Here is a 22,335-nt window from a genome sequence, read left to right as displayed (position 1 = left end):
TTTCTGAAATACAAGGTGTGTAAAGTAGAACTCTTCACACTGAGGTGTATTAGAAAGACAAGAAAGAAGAATTGGGGCATGGAACAGGTCATAGGAGAGTATTAAAGAACCATAGTAGCTCTGTAATGGAGTTTTGATAAATATAGCTTTTAATAGAGAGGTGATATACACACAGAAGAAAGCTCAAATTATAAGCTTACAGTTGAATTTACACCACACAAGCACCCCTATATAGCCATCACTCAGATCAAGAAATAGAATATTATAGGTACTCAGAAAGCCCCTTGAGCCCCCTCCCAGTTGAATAGTTGAATGTTAGTGTATGAGGCAGTCTTTATGATACATGGGTGTTAGCCCTGCGTTTGAGTTCTGGGTTGACAAAAAACACACTCTCCTTGCATAACACTGAACAGAGTATGTTACTGGCCTGCAGATCAGGGACATACCTTTTCGGAAGCCCTCAGTTCAGATGGAGTTTAAATGGGAGGCTGATACTGAGAGAAAAGAGCATTCCAGAGATGTTTTTTCAAAGTCCACTTGAGTCTTGGGACTCAATGTAACAGAGTTTATTTCTTGACATTAACCTTTAAAGGGAATTTTTCCAAGTAATGAAACAAGCCCCAAGACCAATATGTGTGTAGCTGGCTGTACTCATGGGCTCTCAAAGGTCAGCTGGTAACACCCCTTGCCCCACAGAGCAATAGATGCCCTTTCCCCTACTTTCCACAGAGCTGGCTTCTTGTGCTTTTGGCTGGAGTGAGCCAGCAGGTCAGCAGGTCTTTTCACAGGTATCAGAATCCCTTTGGGAGAGAGCGACTGACTTTACTATTCACTTTTGATTTCAATTTCAATATTATCGATTGGTGGAGTATAGCAAGAGTGCCAATTTGAAAATGTAGCCATGTTACATTTTCACGTCAAACACTGGTTTGAGCAACTATTTTATATGTTTCTGTGGGGCTGAATGAGTGAAGGGAATCACCAGTTGCCTTGGGGCCAAGGCTCCCCCAGAGGGTGTCCAGTCAGTGCAGACTCCCAGTGGCCGCGCCAGTGACTGGCATTGTTGCGTTTCCCCATGAGAGCAGCCACCAAGTCCCTCAGTCCTTGCTTTGCTCTCTGGAGTCACTGATTTGAGACCCTTTGATTTCAGCCATTTCATTGAGGGACACCACATTTATCAAATCTAAAACATTTTTGCCGTGATTCTTGAGATGCTGTGAAATGCTTCCCCATCAATTTTAAATTTTCTGATTCAAATTTTTGAATAGATAATACAAACACATAATACAGACTACTAAGACATTAGAAGGATACACAAGGAAGTGAGTCACCATTTCCACTTCTGTCTGTCAGTGTTAACCTCAGTTGAAGCTGCCATTGTTTTTAGGGTTTTTTTGTTTGTTTTTATTGTATGTATTACAATATATCTTTAGTTTATATTGTATGTAATGTAGGATACATTTATCTTTCTAAAGGTAACAAATTCTGTTGTAACATTCTTTTTACAAAATAATAGTTTTATTGAAATATAATTATATGCTATACAATTCACCCTGCATATACTATTCTACATTTTGCTTTATCAGCTTTTTATTAAGAAGATGCATAAACATATGTAAAGGAGAGAGAACAGTATAAAGAACCTCCATATATCCATCAGTGCAGATTCTGCAATCATTAAGGCTTCACAACACATGCTTTCTCTCTCTGTATTTTCATCTTCCTCCTCCCTCCGGTCCTCTCTCCTCCTCCTTCCCTCTTTTTTGCTAAAATACTAGAAAACAAATCCAAGATATTATGTCAATCTACCCTATATGTTTTAATAAGCACCTCTAAAAATACTGCCTGTTGCTTTTTGATGTAGTAATGCGTCTTGAAATTGATCATATCAGTATATGTTAAATTGCTTCATTTTTAACGGCCCTATGGCATTTTAACATATAGATATGCTATTATTGATTTGTTCAATTTCCTAATGATATTTAGGTTTTTCCAGTCTTTTACTATTGTTTAAATATTCATGGTATATTTATATATGGTTTACACACATATATGTATACACACATATCATTTTGCCTATATGTGAGTATATAAATAGGATAAATTCCTAGAAGGGAACTTGCTGAGTCATAGGATATGTTGATTGTAGTATTAACAGATATAAAGTTCCCTCCATAAAGGTAGTTCAAATTTATATTCCCACCAAGCAGGGTTATAAGGGTACAAGTTTCTCCACAGAGAGTTATCAAACTTTTTTATTTTGTTCAATGTAATAGGTTAAAAATTATACCTTATTTTGGGATTAACTATTAATATTATTTACTCATTACTCTATTGGGTTGTTGGCCTTTTTTTCTTATTGATTTATGGAACTCTTAAGTAACAAATCCATTTGATGTGAAATGTATGATAATATTTTCCATTTATTGCTTCCCATTTGGATTTGTTTGTGGTGATGTTTTTCCCCAAATAAATTTAATTTTTTAAAGTAAATATAGCAATTATTTTGAAATGATTTCCTTTATTATGCATTTTCTACTTCAACATTTTTTTCCAATTCTTCCATATTTTTCCCTAATCTCTTTTTCTTTTCTTTCTTTCTTTTCCTCCCCCCCCCCTTTTTTTTAACATCTTTGACCCACCTGGAATTTATTTGAAACATGAAATGCTCTTCTAGTTTTAATGCCACTTCTACTCCTTCTGACTTTCTATTAGGGTAATGCAAGAATGGGCTTTCAGCAAATCCTCCCTTGGACTCCCTTGTTTTGGGAGAAAGGGCAAAGCTCCTCAATTTAATTAAATTTCTTTTTAGCCTGAGTTTCTTAGAGTGTTCCTTGCCACCTCTTAGTTTGGGTGGCTAGTTTTTTTTTTCTTAATGAAAATTTATTAAAACTACCTCCACTCCTCCACCCACGGAAAATGTTCAGTGGCTAATGGGTTCATGAACATTCATTGTTAAAACTTGAGGCAGTTAAAAGGTAATGTTCCCAGACCGTGATTACTCTCGATAAACTAAGCAGAAAATAATACCAGCTTCAAAGACTCTCTTGCCTTTGATATGAGTGAGTGACCATAGCAACTGGCTCTGAGTGAGTGAGTGAGTGAGTGGTGAGCAGCCTCTGCATGGTAGACAGGCTGAGCTCTGGTTTGAACTTAAGAAATATCTGGGGGAGTGGGAAGTATAACGAGTGCACTGGAGCTGGAAGCTTATGGGATTTAAAGAATGTCTGCATGAACAGGATAGGAGAGGAATGTTTATAAGTGTATGTTCAGAATGCAGAGCCATGATGACAAAAATAGAGTATTTTTTGTGACCATATTTTAACTCCTCTGTTGACCAAACAGGATATTCCACCATATATCCTGAGGGCAGAGATTGAGTATTCTTTCTTCTTTGTATTTCCAGTGTCCAGCACAGAGCAAATTGAGCATTATTCATTACACGAATAAACCATACCATAGCCATTTTATCTGTGAGTTGGTTATAAGAGTATTTTATACCTACAAGTTGGGGGATTGAGGTATTACACATGAAAATTTAGCTGAACTTGAACTCCAGTTAAAATTGTACATATGGGTGTGTTTTGGGAGCTTAATTTCATGTCAGACCTAAGGCAGTCTGACATAGCACCTGCAAATAAGTCCAATATCAGTTTCTGCCTTGCCCAGCAAAAATCTCAGCCTCTTGTTCTTGTGGAATGTACTATAAGGTTGGTTTAACTTCATTTTGGCAACGTAGAAATAATTCCACCAAAAAAAAACAAGGAAAATTTACTCTTCAAGGTTCTGTACAGAGACATACATAACATTGGGTCTTTGCCAAATGCTATTTTTATGTCATGATTCAATTGTTTTCTTTAACATTTTTTCCAGAATATAGACAGAGTTGTGTTTGTTGGAAATTTTCTCAGAATCAATATGGTCTCCATGAAGCTGCTAGCATATGCCATGGATTTTTGGTCCAAAGGACAACTAAAAGCTCTATTTTTGGAACATGAGGTAGGTTGAGCTTGCATAGACTTACTGTCATATGTGGAGTATATTTTGGTTTGGCTAACCTATCAGCAGGTCTCTTAGTTTTTTAAATTGGTCAAGTAGAAAAGTTGCCATTTACACTTTGCATTTACACAAAGGATAATAAAAAAGTATATATTAAATGGAAGCATTCTTATCCAACAACCAGGACTGGTAGTTGGTTAATTTAATTTTTTTAAAAAGTTACTGGAAATGTAAATTAGGACAGTCATTATAGAAAACTGCATGGAAGTTTCAAAAAAACTAAAAATAAAATTACCATATGATCGAGCAGTTCCACCTCTGAGTATTTACCCAAAAGATTTAAAATCAGTATGTCGAAGAGATGTCTGCACTCCCATGTTTATTGCAGCACTACTCATGGTAACCAGGTTACGGAATTATCCTAAGTGTCTATCAGCAGATGAATGGGTTTTTTTAATGTGGTACGTATACACAATGGAATACTATTCAGCACTTAAAAAGAAATTATGTAGTTTGCAACAACATGGATGGAATTGGAAAACATAATGCTAAGTGAAATAAGCCAGGCACAGGAAGACATATGCATTCTCACTTATTTGTGGAATCTAAAACAATCAAACTCATAGAAGCAGAGAGTAGAATGGTGGTTACAGAGGCTGGAGGGTAGGGGAAATGGGAACATACATTTCAAACTTGTAAATTTCAAATATTCTCACCAAAAAAATCTAAGTATTTGAAGTTATATACATGTTAATTAGCTTGCTTTAGTTATTTCACATTATATTCATAAATCATAACCTCACTTTGTACCCCATAAATATATGATTATAAGTTGTCAATTTATAATAACATTTTAAAAAAGTTTTAAAGTCAGATAAAATGAGTAATCATTCAAAAAATCTTTCTTCAAACATTTTATTAAACCTTAAAATGTGTAAATGTGCACTTACCAATCTTTTGATGTGAGACCAACACCTATTTTTGAGCATGGTTTCTGCCGATTGGAGTCCTGTGGTTATATTTCTTTCATAATCTACAATATTATGCACCTCCTTTGGTTTCCAATTTGTTTCCTTAAAGTGGATTAAGAAGTTAAAGATACTTATGAAGCAAGTTGGTTGCAGAATTCGTATAGGTTTTTTTCTCTATCTTTCACATTGTGGCATCCACCTAAGTAGACAGCAGTTATTTCTGACTACCTTTCTCAATATTTCTCAAGAATTTAACTGAATTTTCATAGAACTGACCATCAATTTGTGCTCTTTTTATTGATTTAGGTGGTATATAGTTAAACTAGATTATTACATTACAATCAACCTGTCATAAACAAATTTAAGAATAAACACAGCTGACTCTTGGCAAGTAAGCAACTCAGCTGGTAAGAACAGAAGTGCCTGGGCGACTAAGAGTAGCCTGTTGGCCTTAAGAGGTCGGTGTACGTGACCATTAGTGAACCTGTTTACAAACGAAATGGAAAGTGTCAGTAAATTCAGAGTCCCTTACTTGGAATTTCTTTTTTTTTGAGACAGAGTCTCCCTCTGTCACCCAGGCTGGAGTGCAGTGGCGTAGTCTCAGCTCACTGCTACCTCCGCCTCCCAGGTTCAAGCAATTCTCGTGCCTCAGCCTCCCAAGTAGCTGGGATTACAGACGTGCACCACCACGCCAGACTAATTTTCATATTTTTAGTAGAGGGTTTCACCATGTTGGCCAGGATGGTCATGAACTCCCGACCTCAGGTAATCTGCCCGCCTCAGCCTCCCACAGTGCTGGGATTACAGTTGTGAGCCATCCTGGCCCCCTTACTTGGAGTTTCTACCATAATATAAGCAAACAAAAAAAAGCCCTTCTCTCTTCCACCTCCTCTGTCCCCTCCTTTAAAATCAGTGCTGCAGTGCTGTAATGAGCTATCATCGGAGGTATCTAATTTCTTGTGTATACTGCAGCAGAAAAACATTGAGAGAGCTAGTATTGTCGGTTTCAATTGTAATGAATAACTACTGTGCCATTTTTTTTCTCATCTTCAAACTGAGCTATTTATGTAAGAAGTTACCAGTGCATTTAGAGTTATTTAGAACTCTCTATGCCTGTATTTTGTTTTATTAAAGCATATGAAACAGGTACTTAAATACTAAATAGTTAAGGCCCAATGATAGAAATTCATACTAAAGAAGGCTCTTGTTTTTAAAGCAGGCTTTTGGCATTGAGTGAGGGGAAATGAGGTCCCAGAACCTCCACTCCCTAGCCCCCAGAGCCAGAATATCTGATTATTTATGGAGTTTCCATGAAAGTTTTGTTTGAAAAAGAAAAAACCACCTCAGCCTTTAAAAAAATAATTAAAAAGGAAAAAGAAAACTCCCGTTCTAGTCCAGATAGTGTTGCCATTTTTGGCAATAAAAAATACAGGGTGCCCAGTTATTTTATCTGCCATTTATCTGTGTCTTATCTGGCAACCATAAGTCCAGATCTTCTTGGCCTAATGCAGACAACAAAGCCTGGAAACTGTCAGGGATAAAAAGTCTTCTATAACATCATGTGGGAAGTTAGGTGGTGGTAAGATAGGAAGTAAAATCCAACGTTTTGGGGAAAGCCACTTCTATAGGTAAAAATGTAGTCACCTATATCACCCTGTACAATCCTAAGCCTCTGTGGACTCTGGCTTTGGTTTGTTACCCTATATCATAACTCAGTCTTTATGGCCAGTGAAAATGGAATACTCTTGTAACCCTCATAATGTGGTCCTCAGAAAATTCTCTACATTCTTAAATTCACTGTGGCTTACGCTGGCCTTACTAGAGAATACTATGGAGAGACAACTTTTGAGAAGCAGTGGTATGGTGGCTTTCTGGTCACCTGCCCTGGCCTTAGGAGTCCTCACTTAATTTCTTATTCATTCAACTAATGTTACAGAACATCTCTTAGGAGATGTTATCTAGCCAGATACTTAAGAACACTGCCTTTTACTGACTTTGAGATCTTAGACAATGACTCTAGCTCTCCATTTCTGTTTTAGCATTTTTAAAATGGGACAATTATCATATTTGTCTCATAGAGTTATTGTGATAGGTAAATGAGTAAATCCATGTAAAGTGCTTAGAACCACTTGTAGCATTAGTGGGGCCTCAATAAATGTGAGCTGACAGCAGCAGCAGCAAAGATCCATCCACGTCCTGCCACACTCACATCTACTGCTGCAGTTATAACTATTAAGTTCAGCAAGTGCCAGAAGCATGGAGCCTCCTGCCTTTTGGAAACAGATTGTTATGGACTGATTATTTGTGCCCCGACCAACTTCGAATGTGTATGTTGAAATCGTAATCTACAAGGTGATGGTATTGGGAGATGGCCTTCGGGAGGTGTTAGGTCATGAGGGCTGAGCCTTCATGAATGGAATTAGCATCCTTATAAAAAAGGTCTAAGAGAGCTCCCTTGCCCCTTCCACCACATAATCCAGCCATGTGAGATTATAATGGGAAGATAGCTATCTATGAGGAATGGGTCCTCACCAGACACCTTGATTTTAGACTTCCCGGCCTCTAGAACTGTGAGAAACAAATTTCTATTGTTTATAAGCCACCCAGTCTAGGGTACTTTGTTATATATAGCAGCCTGAACAAACTAACACACAGTTCTCTACAAATTTATCTTTTTTAGTTCCTTTCATTTTCATAGACATATGGTCTTTTATTTTACAGATGGGCAAAGTGAGGCTTGGACTAATTTAAGTGCCTATGCAAGAGCTACTGAGGGAAGTTTAGGGTTTTCTCCCATGAAATATAACTTTGAAGTCAGACAGATTTGGTGTTGAGCCCTGGTACAAGACCTGTGACCCTGCAAGCGTAATTTACTTTATTACCTTCCATTTCTCATATGTGAAATAATAATCAGAGTTTTGCCATGATGAAGATAAAGATGAAATAGTTATACTACTAACAACCCCCGGCACACACTTAGCACACATGTGCCAGACATAGTTCTAAGCACTTACATATGTGAATTTATTTAATATATATAAGTAGGTGTCCAATAAATTATAGTTGTTATTATTCTGCCATGTTTTGTGACGCACAATTTAGGTTTTAAATTTCTCTTTTATCTACATTAATGGCATTCCTAGAATTATTAAAAACAATAGGTATTTGGCTAAGGTTCAGAGATCATCGTTTTGTATTGTTTTCATAGGGTTATTTTGGAGCCGTTGGGGCCCTGTTGGAACTGTTCAAAATGACCGATGACAAGTAGAGATGAGCAGTGGAGGGAACAGCCTCCCCAAAGGACAGAGAACTAAAAAATTGCTGCTGGAGAAGGTGAAAGTCGCTTTGGGACGGAAACCAAGCCATTATGGCAGATGAACCTGCTGGATTTGTAAATAATTTAAAATCCTTCCAGATGATCTTTTACTCTTAGGTTTTGAGCTAATGATTCAAAACGGGGGAATATAAAAGGTTTTTTTCTGTATACTGTATTTTTTTAAAAAAATGGTGCAGCGTGGCCAAACCTACCAATTGTATGCATTAACTTTGAAAAGTTGTTTGATGTTTAAGAAGGACCTGATATGTAAGCGCTGTTCATTTTTCTTCTGGGGTTTACTGATCAGTGTGGTGATTTTAACTTCATTTAGTAATTACTCTAGGAGATTTTACCTTGACTCATATTTTTCATGACGTTTCATGATTTGCTGTTGGTTTCAAATGAAACTACAAATCTGGCATGTTTTACTGTGAACACTTTTGTTATTTGTTTGTTTACCCTTTTTTGTCTTGTTTTTCTGTTTTAGTTGTCTTTTGAAAAAAGAGAGTCCTTCCCTCTGTTTCTGTCCTCGGATGATCTCCCTCCCCTACCTGTAAACTTTCTTTGACATAATTGTTCATATCAATGAAGGTGCTGACCAGCTCAATACAAAGTTAAGCACAAGATCTAAAGCTCTTGAAAATGCCGGTGAAGAGAAGACTGAATGTTAATGAATTTAATGAGTCTAGCAAGTTTGTCTTATCCCTTATAAATGTAGTGTTTCATTGGATTTATTTTATGCTAGGTGATATTAAGTTGAAATAGTCTATGATGAAATGTCCTCATCCATGCACAGAATATGAATGGCAGCAAATCTTTGTGCAAGAAGTTTGGAACTTATTGGGAAAAGCCTCCCAGTTGATTAATTGTTCATATCAGGAGATTTAGGGTAAGTCATGGATTGAGGTGTCAGATAGTAATATCTGTTTGTTTTGTACATGTATATATCTAGGAAATTTGTAACAATACATCTTTAATAATGTTAAAGTTTTTTTCATTTTTAATATTTTAAACTAAAAACTGTACTTCAATCTCAGTTTCTAAAATTAAAAATAATTTATACTGATCTATGTATTTTTTCTTTTTGAAAGATTTCATTAAGATTGATGGGTAACTTTCAAATGAGGGTCACGTACAAATATCGGAATGCGTGAGATCCCATGATCTTGTGTATTGAGCTTATTGTTGAAAGGGATTTTTGAAGGACAGAACAATTACTCCATGATGAATCTTCCTTTCTCTGCCTTCTGAGCACCGCCTTTAATTTCCATATCTTCAAGTCTTGAAGAAGTTGATGTTAATTGAAGAACTCATTTGTCTGGTTGAAATAAAGCCTGTTTCTGTTGTGATGTTTTTAGTGTATATGTTATTTTCATTTCTTAATTCTCATGTTTATAGTATCGGCTTTGTACCATGAAATGACTGTGTGTTGTGTTTTTGCTACTCTACATTTCAAAATCGGAGGCTTTCCCATGAGTGTGGTATGTTCCAAAACACTGTGTCTTCAGGTGAAGCTGTAGCCCTATGCATAGATTTTTAAAATACAGCTTTATTGTTTCTATACAAGTGACTCCTTAATGCCAACTATCACTGCTATATTTGTTAATTCCAAAGGAGTTTCAAAATTTGGTCATCACAAATATATTTTATTAACTTCTGTCTGGCTTTTAAAAAATTCAGGCAGCTAAAGTGTTCTTGAAAAGGGTAAGTTAAAAATCTACATATTATTTCTAACTAGTGCCTTTTGATGGCCTCTTCTACTATTCCTATTCTCATCTATCAGGTAACAGCAGACCTTGGTTCTACAGATCATGGTTCTACAAAGGAAATCAGGGCAAGTTAGTGTGACTGTATATTTTTTTAATTATCTGAAATCACTTGATCTCTGATGACAAACATTTAAAACATTGGTGTAGCTGAGAAAATATATTATTCCATTATACAAATATCAGTTAAATGTTGACTACATATAGCCAGCCTGTTTTTTACAAAAGAGAACGTGTAGCCTGAGGATTTTCACATTCACTTGAATTACAGAAACTTTTCTTAGACCCAACATCACAAAGAAACTGGAAAGACTAAAGAATTTTGACCTTGTGCAATATGAAGTAAGAGCATGGCTTTTTATCGTGAGGCAGCTTCAGTCTGGGTCCAGCTTAGTCAGTTACCAGTGCAAAGATATGCTAAGCCTCTTTCTAAACCATAGTTTCCTCCCCTGTAAAATGGGACAAATAATAGTTTTACATACATATTTAAAGAGCTCAGCACAGGGGTTGACATAAAGTAAATGCTTCATTAATGTTAGCTACAATGAAAAAATAAATTATTTAAACTAATGTATTAAATCAGTAATTCTTAACCTTCTGGATTGTGGGAAACCCATGTTACTATGGAGATGTTTCACCAGTCTCCATATGCTAATACATATCCACAGCTCCTTGTCCACACTTCCAAAATCCCATACTTAGGAAATCTATCTTGACAACTCACTTGACAGCAAACTCTGACTTGAGCATTATTTCTCACATGTAGTATGGCTCTTCACATGTTTTGTTGCAAGGCTCTTCATGGGTTAGATAACAGGATACTGACTCTGACAGGGGTGTTAAGTAATAAATGATTCTGAATTGGCTGGGTGTGGTGGCTAACGCCTATAATCCCAGCACTTTGGGAGGCCGAGGTGGGTGGATCACGAGGTCAGAAGATCGAGACCATCCTGGCTAACATGGTGAAACCCCGTCTCTACCGAAAATACAAAAAATTAGCCGGGAGTGGTGGCGGGCACCTGTAGTCCCAGCTACTTGGGAGGCTGAGGCAGGAGAATGGCATGAACCTGGGAGGCAGAGCTTGCAGTGAGCCGAGATCGCACCAATGTACTCCTGCCTGGGAGACAGAGAGAGACTCTGTCTCAAAAAAGAAAATAATAAATAAATAAATGATTCTGAATTTGAAACACATCTGGTCCTGAGTTTTAGATAAAGGGATTGTGGAAATATAGTTGTGTTCTTCACATTATGCAGTATACATGGATTCAGAGTCTCTGTTGGGAACAATTGTTACAGGTAACTTATACTTGATGTCGTTCAGTCATAGAAGGAATATTAAGAAGTTACCCTGTGCCAGGAAGGAACTGGAGACTAAGAGGCATAGGATACAATCCCTGCAGAGAAAGACAGCAAAATCTCAAAGCCAACATGAGTCATCAAGTGCCACAAGTGCCATTCAATCATTCGTTCATTCACATTCACAGCAGTAAACAAAACAAAGATCCGCCATCACAGAGCTTATATTCTAGAAGGGAAGACAGATACATTACTAAATATATAATGTTAGATCAGTACTACAAAGAAAAAGTAAGTTAGTGTAAAGGCTAAAGAAGGGGTAGTTCTATTCAGAAAAATGAGAAATGGAGGAATTTCTCAGGGTGGACAAAGACAGCCTCTCCTAGGAAGTCACCTTTGAGCAGAGAGTTGAATGGAGGTGAGAACACATTGTGTAAATGTCTGAGAAGATGTTTTTCACTACTGGCAAATGAAAATAGGGATTTGAGGAACCGCAAAGAGGTCAGTGTCTGGAGTGAAAAATAGAAAGTGATGGGAGATGTAGTGTTGGGAGTAACCTTGAGCCAGGTCCTATGAGAAATCTGCAAGTGAGGGTAGTGGCCTCCACCCAGAAGAGAGGCTGGTCATTTGTCCTCCAGAAGGTGCTAGAGAAGGTTTCATGGAGTCTTAACCGAAGAATAGGAACCCCTAAGTGGAGAGGAAGGGAGTGCTTCCAAGCAGAGGGAGCTGGGTGAGCAGAAGTGCTGACGGAAGAAACCCCTTGGCTTATTCAGGGACTGGAAGCTCTTTGCTATAGCTGGTTTCCCCAATCTCCGTATGCTGATATATATCCACAGCTCCTTGTCCACACTTCCAAAATCCTATACATGAGAGAGAAACCAGGTAGTGAGAAAGTGAGAAAGAGGAAGCAGCCCAACTGTGGAAGGACTTGTTTTCCATGCTAACATTGTGGACTTTTCCATAGTCACTGTGGAGCCATCAAAGAGTTTCAAGGAAAGTGAAACTAGAAATGATCTGGCTTCAAAGCGGTAAAGCAAAATGCCCTGTTGAAGTAAATGAGTAAACAAGTTATGTGCTTTTGAATACCTAACATTATTCCATTTTTTCCCTATTGTGCCAGACCTCATGCAGTAGCTGCAGAGTGAACCATGCTTTCGCTGTAAGTAGGATGGTTATAAAAATTCTTGAGAACTTTCTCAGAGAACACAGGCTACTAATAGCTACAACCCCACTATGAGTCTATTCAGTGAGTAAGAAGGTTTCAATACTGGGAGCATCGTAGACTATCACTCACAAGAATTGTTAGAAAGCAGTTTTCCTCGCAGTGATCAGAAGATGACCCCACATTTGTGAAAAAGATTTCATTAGTGTGCATTGTTTATTATGTCTACCAGCTGCCCATTCTTTTGCTCATCTGTTTAATTTTTAATAAATATCAATGATCTGAGAGGCATTGGGTAGCACTGAGGATGCATTCCAATGTGAACAAGACTGCAGGAGCTCTGCTTTCATTAGGCTGACATTTAGTTGGTAGAGATAAACTTGAAGCATATAAACCAAGAAATAAACAAGAAAATATCAGGGAGTGATAAGTGCTATGAAGGAAAGAAACAAGGTGATAGGATAGAGAGGGAGGAGAGAGACTTCCTCAGTCAGATGGTCATAAAATGCAAGTTTGATTAAGTCATGGCCTCAGCTTTTAAGGAATGATGCGCTCACCTTGCTTTCATTCTTGCCACCTCAATGAAAATGAAAGATGTTTTTGGGAAACTGATAGCTAATTTTCTTTTTCTTAGAATATTTAATTTAGGTAATATGTATTTAAAATAAAGTTATCACGTAAAATAATATATTGATTTAGCAATGCACGTTTTCCCCCTGCTCATTTAATGAAACAATATTATTTGAATTGTTTACTTGAATCTTTATTGTTAATGATTTTGTCATGACCAGAGTCATTTAATAGTTTCCACAGCACAAGTTTGGAATTTAATACCTTTTTAATCTGTCTGTGATGGTGTTGACCACTGGGTTTTTAAAAACCCAGCCACAAACACCTATTCCCATGATGAGCTCAATTATTTCACATTCCAAAAGGTGTTTCCTTAGTGTAACCATTTATGTAGAGCCTTTTAAAGTCAATTTCAAATGGCTAGTTTACAAGTATTCGTCACTTGCAATACAAAAATAAAAAGGAAATTTGTATAAAAGTCTTTGCCTCTTTTTTTAATGCTCTATCAAGTAAATAAACATTCCAAACTAGAATTAATTGAGGTGATTTCAGTTAATGTTTTCACTAAACAGTTTTCAACCAGTCCATAAGAAGAGTTCATCTTCTTTTCAAATTTAAGTATTTTTTTTTAATTCAACATTTTACATGCATATAGTTTTAAAAGTCAAATACTTGCACAAGACTACAGAAAACAGCAGCACACAAGTTTTCCTTTTTCATATTTTATTTTATCATTGTGGACATAGTGGTTTCCCAAGGGTAAGGTGATGGAGATAAAAATTTTTGAGTATTTGCATATCTAAAAATTTCTAGAAATATTTTCATTCTATTCTCATGCCTAGTTGATAGTTTGGCAGACTACAGAATTTTATGTTAGATACCACTTTTCTTCAGAATTCTGAAGGCATGGCTCTATTATTTTGGCAATAATAGAGAAATAGGAACCTTCATACATTAGTGTTGGGATTTCAAAACAATACAGTCATTTTGGAAAACAGTCTGTCAGTTCTTCAAAAAGTTAAATACAGAATTACCATATGATCCAGCAATTCCACTCTCAGATATGTATATACCCATAGGAAATGGAGATATACATGTACATATGACTTGTTCATGCATATTCTTAGTAATGTTACTCATAATAACTAAAAAATTAAGATTTCCCTAATGTCTATCAGCAGATGAATGTATAAATAAAATGTATACTTCTATACAGTGAAATAATATTTGGCCATAAAAAAGAATTGCAACACAAATGAACCTTGAAAGTATCATGTTAAGTGAAAGAAACTAGTCACAAAAGACTATGTATTGTATGATTCCGTTTATATGGGATCTCCAAAATAGCCAAGTCTATAGAGACAGAAAGTAGATTAGTGGTCTCCTAGGGCTGAGAATTTGGTAGAAATGAGGAGTACTGCTAATATGTATGAGGTTTCTTTTGTGGTGATGAAAATATACTAAAATTGATTGTAATGATGATTGCATAATTCAACTAAAAGTCATTGAATTGTACACTTTGAATGGATTAATTGAATGCTATGTGAATTACAGGCATATGTTGTTTTATTGTGCTTTGCTGATACTGTTTTTTCTACAAATTGAAGGTTGTGACAACTCTGCCTTGAGCAAATCTATTGGTGCTGTTTTCCCAGCTTGAGGTCATTTCATGCCTCTTGGTCACATTTTGATAATTCTTACAATATTTCAAACTTTTTCTTTATTATCATAATTATTATGGTGATTTGTGATCAGTGATCAGTGATCAGTGATTGTTTTTTGGTGCCACAAATGTAAGACACTGAGCTTAATCGGTATGTGTTTTGACTGTTCCACTGGCCTGCAGTCCTCCTATCTCTCTCCCTCTCCTCTGGCCTACCTATTCCCTGAGACTCAAAAATGATGAAATTAGCCCACTTACAAACCCTACAATGGTCTCTAAGTGTCCAAGTGAAAGGAAAAAAATCACACATCTCTCACTTATTAGAAACTAGGAATGATTAAGCTTAGTGAGGAAGGCATGTTGAAAGCTGAGATAGGCTAAAATCTAGGCCTCTTGTGCCAGTTAGCTAAGTTGTGAATACAAGGAAAAGTTCCTGAAGGAAATTAAAAGTACACTCCAGTGAACACACAAATCATAAGAAAGCAAAACAGCCTTATGGCTGATATAAAGTTTTATGTCTGGATAAAAGATCAAACAAGCCACAACTTTCCCTTAAGCCAAAGTCTAATCCAGAGCCAAGCTCTAATTCTCTTCAGTTCTCTGAAGTCTGAGAGAGGTGAGAAAGCTGCAGTAGAAAAGTTGGAAGCTAGCAAAGGTTGGTTCATGAAGTTTAAGAGCAGAAGTTGTCTCCATAACATAAAAGTATGAGGTGAAGCAGTAAGTTATGCAGAAAATGCAGCAAAGATCATTGATGAAGGTGGTTACACTAAACAACAGATTCCCAATGTAGACAAAACAGCCTTCTATTAGAAGAAAAGACCACCTCAGACTTTCCTAACTAGAGATGAAAAGTCAATGTGTAGTTTCAAAACTTCAAAAGACAGGCCGACTCTCTTGTTAGAGGCTCATGCAGCTGGTGACTTGAAGGTGAAGCCAATGCTTATTAACCATTCTGAAAATTCTAGGGCCCTTAAGACTTATGCTAAGTCTACTCTGCCTGTGCTCTATAAACAGAACAACAAAGCTTGGATAACAGCACATCTATTTATAGCATGGTTTCCTGAGTATTTTAAGCTCATTGTTGAGACCTGCTTCTAAGACAAAAGATTCCTTTCAAAAGATTTCTTTCATTGACAATGCACCTATTCACGCAGGAATTCTGATGTAAATGTACAGGGAGATTAATGTTTTCCTGCTTGCTAATCCAATATCCATTCTACAGCCCACAGATCAAGGAATAATTTCAATGTTCAAGTTATATAATTTTAGAAATACATTTTGTAAGGCTATGGCTGCCATAGATAGTGATTCCTCTTAGGGACCTGGGCAACGTAAGTTGAAAACTGTCTGGAAATGTTTTTACCATTCTAGATGCCATTAAGAATATGTGTGATTCATGGGTAGAGGTCAAAATACTAAGATTAACTGGAGTTTGGAAGAAGTGGATTCCAACCCTCATGGATGACTTTGAGGGGTTCAAGACTTCAGCGGAGAAAGTCATTGAAGATGAGGTAGAAAGAGCAAAAGAACTAGAATTATAAGTGGAGCCTGAAGAGGTGACAGAATTTCTGCAATCTCATGATAGAACTTGAAAGGATGAGGAGTTGCTTCTCATGGATGAGCAAAGAAAGTGGTTTCTCGAGATGGAATCTACCCCTGGTGAAGATGCTGTAAACATTGTTGAAATGACAACAAAGGATTTAGAATATTGCATAAATTTAGATGATAAAGCATCAGCAGGGTTGAAGAGGATTGACATCAATTTTGAAACTCCTGTTGTGGATAAAATGCCGTCAAATGACATCACATGCTGCAGATAAATCTTTTGTGAAAGAAAGAGTCAACCAATGTGGCAAACTTGATTTTTGTCTTGTTTTAAGAAATTGCCACAACCTTCAGCAACCACCACCTTGATCAGTCAGCAGCCAAACACATTGAGAGAAGACCCTCTGCCAGCAAATAATTAGTACTAGCTAGAGGCTCAGATGATTATTAGCATTTTTTAGCAGTAAAGTATTTTTGAAATTAAGGTATCTACATTTTTTAAGACAATGCTATTGCACACTTAACAGACTACAGTATATTCTGAACATAACATGTACATCTGCTATGAAACAAATAAATTCATGTGACTTGATTGCCTGGGTCTGAAAACAAAGTTGCAATTTCTCCAAGGTACCCCTCTATATTACTGAAATATATGAAAAGCAATGTAAATTAGAAGACTGAAAAGAACCATTGGAATATAGCACAAAACTGAAATTATATATGTTAATTGGATTTTTTTTTTTACCTGTGTGGTATTATTTTCAATTTTGTCAGATATTTCACTTGTTGCTTTTGCTTTTCCACTAGTTTTTTTCCTTGTACATTTCTTGAATTATGACATTTCTAGAATCAACCACCAAGTACATTTAGTCAAATGTGTGTGGCCCACGGTTGGTGTGGTTAATATACTAAGGGCACTGTGACATAAATTCAAGTAGCCTCAATACCATTTGCCTAATTTGTTTTAACTAATGGATTTTCTTTATAAATTTTTTGCAGTTACAGTTTAAGGAGAGTTTTAAATTTTCTTTTAAGCTATAAGGCAATCAGAAAGAAATGTTTTTGTATTAGATTAGATTAGAACTGTTTTTGTATTAGATTTTTCTTCTCTTTGCTCTTCCACTTCACTTTGTTCATGAAATTTGGTGTTGCTATTTTAGCAAGGTTCAGCATCTGAAGAATTTATGCCATTTGGCTGCCATGACACAGCTATAAATTATGTTTGTTTTACCACATTCCATAGTGAGATAGGTGGGGTATGTCTTCTCATATATCTTGAAAAGATACGTAAAATTTAATTTTAAAGACAACTTAAACTTTAAAATAATTATTTTTCATTAACTACTGAAGTTTATTTATCCTGACATGAAATTTTTTCATAATATATTCTTAAACTTTTCTAGCATTCATATTCTATGTGCATATTTGGATGTGTACATGTTTTCGGCATATTGGGGAAGAGATAGTTAATCCTACAAGTTGTGGATCTAGAGTTTGTATTAAAATTATTATTTAGGAAAAGTATATTTTTAAACTTAATATTTGAATAGTCTGTCAAATGTCACTTTATTTTAGATATCGGCCAAAAGTATTTTTGAATTAAGCTCTATAAGTGGGTTGAAATTTGGCAAATTAAACATCATTTTGAATTTTAAACATTTTTAGGTATTCTCCTTTGATATTTGATTACTATTTATATTGGCTTTATAAATTTTAAAATGAGCAGTCACTTTTCTGTATGTCTGTTCATATGCCAACATCAACATTGAACTTATCAAGTAGTTATTTATGCAATGTTTAGACAGGCAAAATGAAATGGAGAAGTGGGGCAATTATCTGTAGATCCCACCCACACAGCTTTCAGCAACTGTAGAGAAAATGTGTGGTTGTCCAGAACAATTGAGTTTTGTTGGCTCTGCCCTGAACATTTAGTCAAGTACCTTAGTGTCCTTTAGCCTGTGTTTCTACAGTCCACGTCGGACTTCTGCTGCTCATGGTAGTCTTCTGTGGTCCTTAATTAACTATGAAGATTAGCTCAGCAAAATCAAGCTGTAGGGGTGTCTCTCTGTGAAATGTTCAGGGCCATTTCATCTATGGCATAATCTGTTTTAATGGCCATAGAGAGAGATTTTATGAAGATATAGCCACACTTAGAAATTAGAAATTAACACTTTAAAAAGGGTATATAGCGTTAGGATTTGAATTTTTAAAATAAAACACCATGCCATGCATAGTTTTTGGAAACCAAATTCTAAATACACTGGTATTCAAACTTTTAAGATGTAGAGGTTTAGTAATTCATTAGTATTAATTATTGAATAATCGCTACTTACGTTTTAGTGTCAGTTTTTATTCATTGATCCAGTCCTGCAGAAGAGACTTTGGAAATATTAACTGAGTCTTGCATTTCAACTCAGGAGAAGTTCCTTTTAATCACTAAGGAGTAAGTTGCAAAATAGGTTAAAGGTCCCTCCCAAAATAAACCTACCAAGTATGAGAAGTGAAAATTACACTTTTTGCTATTATTCTAATTTTTAAACTTCTAAATAAATGTTGAACAACTATTTGGAGAATATCAGTAAGAAAAGATGCCAAATTATTAACCTGCATTGAACTATCACAAGTTCTGACCTGGCACTGGATGGAGAGGTAGGGCCTGGACCAGAAGTGACCTTTAATATCCTTCCCAGACTTCTCAGACTTCTGTAAGTCTGAGAGCTGGGCCTTGACCCTGTCCTTTACAAAGCTACCATGTGGGGTCCAGGTGCAGTGGCTCACACCTGCAATCCCAGCACTTTGGGAGGCCGAGGCGGGCAGATCACGAAGTCAGGAGATTGAGACCATCCTGGCTAACACGGTGGAACCCCATCTCTACTAAAAATACAAAAAATTAGCCGGGCGTGGTGACGGGCGCCTGTAGTCCCAGCTACTAGGGAGGCTTAGGCAGGAGAATGGCGTGAACCCGGGAGGCAGATCTTGCAGTGAGCCAAGATTGTGCCACTGCACTCCAGCCTGGGCGCCAGAGTGAGACTCTGTCTCAAAAACAAAAACAAAAACAGAACAAAACAAAACAAAAAAACACAAAGCTACCATGTGGGAATAAAAGATGTTTTCAGGAAAGAAAGTCCACAACAATAATGACAGCTCTGATGGATTAAGCCTTTCACGTGCTTGGCACCCATGTACCTAATCTCCATTAATCCACTCAGATGATGAATAATGTAGGGATTCTTATCTTCATTTTACAGGAGAAAAGACTAAAGCTTGAAGAGGCAAAGGAACATGCTAGAAATATGCCATGAACAAATCTTCAAAATTCCTGAAGTGGCTTTCTGGGAAAAATCAAGGCTTTTTTGGGACTAAATGATCCAGAGATTTGCTTCCATTTTCTTTTTTTTTTTTTTTTTTTTTTTTGAGGTGGAGTCTCGCTCTATCGCCCAGGCTGGAGTGCAGTGGCCGGATCTCGGCTCACTGCAAGCTCCGCCTCCTGGGTTTACGTCATTCTCCTGCCTCAGCCTCCCCAGTAGCTGGGACTACAGGGGCCTGCCACCTCGCCCGGCTAGTTTTTTGTATTTTTTAGTAGAGACGGGGTTTCACCGTGTTAGCCAGGATGGTCTCGATCTCCTGACCTCGTGATCCGCCCGTCTCGGCCTCCCAAAGTGCTGGGATTACAGGCTTGAGCCACCGTGCCCGGCCTTTGCTTCCATTTTCTAAAAGGTATTGTATATAAAGGCAATGTCTGAATGTGTGTCTACACCCTTATCAGTCATATTATTGAAATTTCTGCATATCCAGGCTTAAAATTTCACATTGGCTGGTCTGAAGTTCTAGCTCAAGTGCCTTCCTCCTACTGCTATTCAGTTAGTTAATATTCTTTGGCCAGGTGCGGTGGCTCACGCCTGTATTCCCAGCACTTTGGGAAGCCGATACGGGCAGATCACCTGAGGTCAAGAGTTCGAGACCAGCCTGGTCAATATGGGTGAAACCTCGTCTTTACTAAAAATACAAAAAATTAGCCAGATGTGGTGACTCACACCTGTAATCCCAGCTACACAGGAGGCTGACGCAGGAGAATCACTTGAACCTGGAAGGCAGAGGTTGCAGTGAGCCGAGATTGTGGCACTGCACTCCAGCCTGGGTGACAGCGTAAGACTCCACCTCAAAAAAACAAAACAAAATAAAATAAAATTCTTCCACTTGCCCATTTCTTTTCTTTCCTTCATCATACTTCCACTACACGTTACCTCTACGCAAACATTGATGCTAGACTTGTACATATGGGAGTACTTATACAACAAACAAAACCTTATTGCTAAACTTCTGTGTAGATAAAATAATATATATTCCATCTTGTCTAGGAAGAAACGCTTGAGTCTATTATGAAGACTTGTGCCAAAATCATTATTGTTATTATTTTTAGAGATGGGCTGGAGTGTAGTGGTGCAATCATAGCTCACTGCAGCCTAGAATGCCTGGGTTCAAGTGATCCTCCCACTTCAGCCTCCTGGGTAGCTGGGTCTACAGGTGCATACCACCATGCCTGGCTAATTGTTTTTATTTTTTTAGAAACAGGGACTCATTATATTGCCCAGGCCGGTCTTAGGGGATCCTCTTGTCTCAGCCTCCGAAATTATTTTTGAAAAATAGAATTATTATTGATTCCTATATCAATTTTCTCTATTATAATTTGAAATAAATATTTTCTGTTTTATTCAATAACTTTCATTTCTTAGCTTTAATGTTGATTTTGAATATTTGTGTTTCTCATTTAACCAGTTCATTTCATGTGACTTTTTTCTTATTTTTCAATTATTACATGTTAAGAGAAGGATATATAGAAATTATGGTATTTGGCTTTTAGTATTTCTCAACAGGTTTAAAATGTTTAAGGGTAGGCCAAGCGCAGTGGCTCACGCCTGTAATCCCACCACTTTGGGAGGCTGAGGTGAGTGGATCACCTGAGGTCAGGAGTGGCCAACATGGTGAAACCCCATCTCTACTGAAAATACAAAAATTAGCCAGGCGTGGTGGTGTGCACCTATAATCCCAGGTGCTTGGGAGGCTGAGGCAGGAGAATCACTTGCACCCGGGAGGTGGAGGTTGAAGTGAGCCAAGATTGTGCCATTGCACTCCAGCCTGGGTGACAGAGTGAGACTCCATCAAAAAAAAAAAAAAAAAAAAATTAAGGATAATTTTCGGTTTCAGAAAGTAAACCTGCTTTCAAGAACTAATTAATATTTTAAATGACCTACCACTTTGGCCTCATTATAACTTATATTATGAGAAACTTGTCTCCTAAATCCATTGCCATCTTTAAAGTTTATTTTAAGAAGAGTTGAGTTATTTTTATTTCTGTTCAGTTTTTTTAATCCCTGGAAATGGTGTAAGTAAAGATAGCTTTCCTTTTTAAATAGAATCCTATGTTCTTAATAATTTAGCCCAACATGATTGCTTAACACTAGTGTCTCAGATTCAAGTGGCATTTATTCCGGGAGATGCTTCTAATACAGAATGTCTTAGAAGTGTAGCTTAGACCCACCTGCCTTAGAATAACCTGGAGAGTTTGTTTAAAATGCCTCTTTGGGAGCCTTTCCCTTGACGCATTGAATCCATCTCTTATAGTGGGGCCCCAAAAGCATTTTTAAATAAAGCTCCCCACATAATCCTTAAACACTTAAAATTTGTCTAGGAAGAAATACTTGAGTCTATTGTGAAGTCCCATGCCTGTCTTAAAGGATATATCACTACCAGCATTTAAAAGTATATCCACACTTAAAATAACCCTTCCTGATTCTTTGGCAGGCCATGCCCAATTGGCAGAAACCAGCACTATGTGCTGATCAACTACCGACTAAACCAGTCCAACTGCTGTCTCTAGGTTCAAAATGATTGCACCTCGCAAGTGTCATTCAACCATGTGTGCAGCATGATAACTAAAGCTCCTTAAAACAATAGAGGCAAGTGTGTCCCTCACAATATGTTGAAACTGATTTTGCCAGTACACTTTTGTAGTCTAGTTTTTGGTTTCTGTTCTGCTCCCACAT

The 22,335-nt window shown here is 37.0% G+C and overlaps 1 protein-coding gene across 20 annotated transcripts in view; it reads left to right on the top strand.

Moving 5' to 3' along the window:
- Positions 1-9,635, top strand: part of PANK1 (pantothenate kinase 1) — a 119,572-nt gene extending 109,937 nt beyond the window's left edge. For 19 of the 20 annotated variants that reach the window (XR_012417924.1, XM_074002180.1, XM_065521129.1 and 16 more), the window contains 2 exons: positions 3,874-3,999; positions 8,179-9,635. Coding sequence is in view for 19 of the 20 variants with exons in the window: in XM_074002180.1 (XP_073858281.1) it covers positions 3,874-3,999; positions 8,179-8,238 (186 nt within the window). In the remaining variant the exon portion in view is untranslated. The remainder of the gene's footprint in view (positions 1-3,873; positions 4,000-8,178) is intronic. The other variant, XM_074002173.1, reaches the window with a different exon arrangement.
- The last annotated feature ends 12,700 nt before the right edge of the window (positions 9,636-22,335 follow it).

This window comes from Macaca fascicularis, chromosome 9 (genome assembly GCF_037993035.2).
Source record: "Macaca fascicularis isolate 582-1 chromosome 9, T2T-MFA8v1.1".
Taxonomy (NCBI): Eukaryota; Metazoa; Chordata; class Mammalia; order Primates; family Cercopithecidae; genus Macaca; species Macaca fascicularis.
This window is presented reverse-complemented; position numbering and strand designations above follow the sequence as displayed.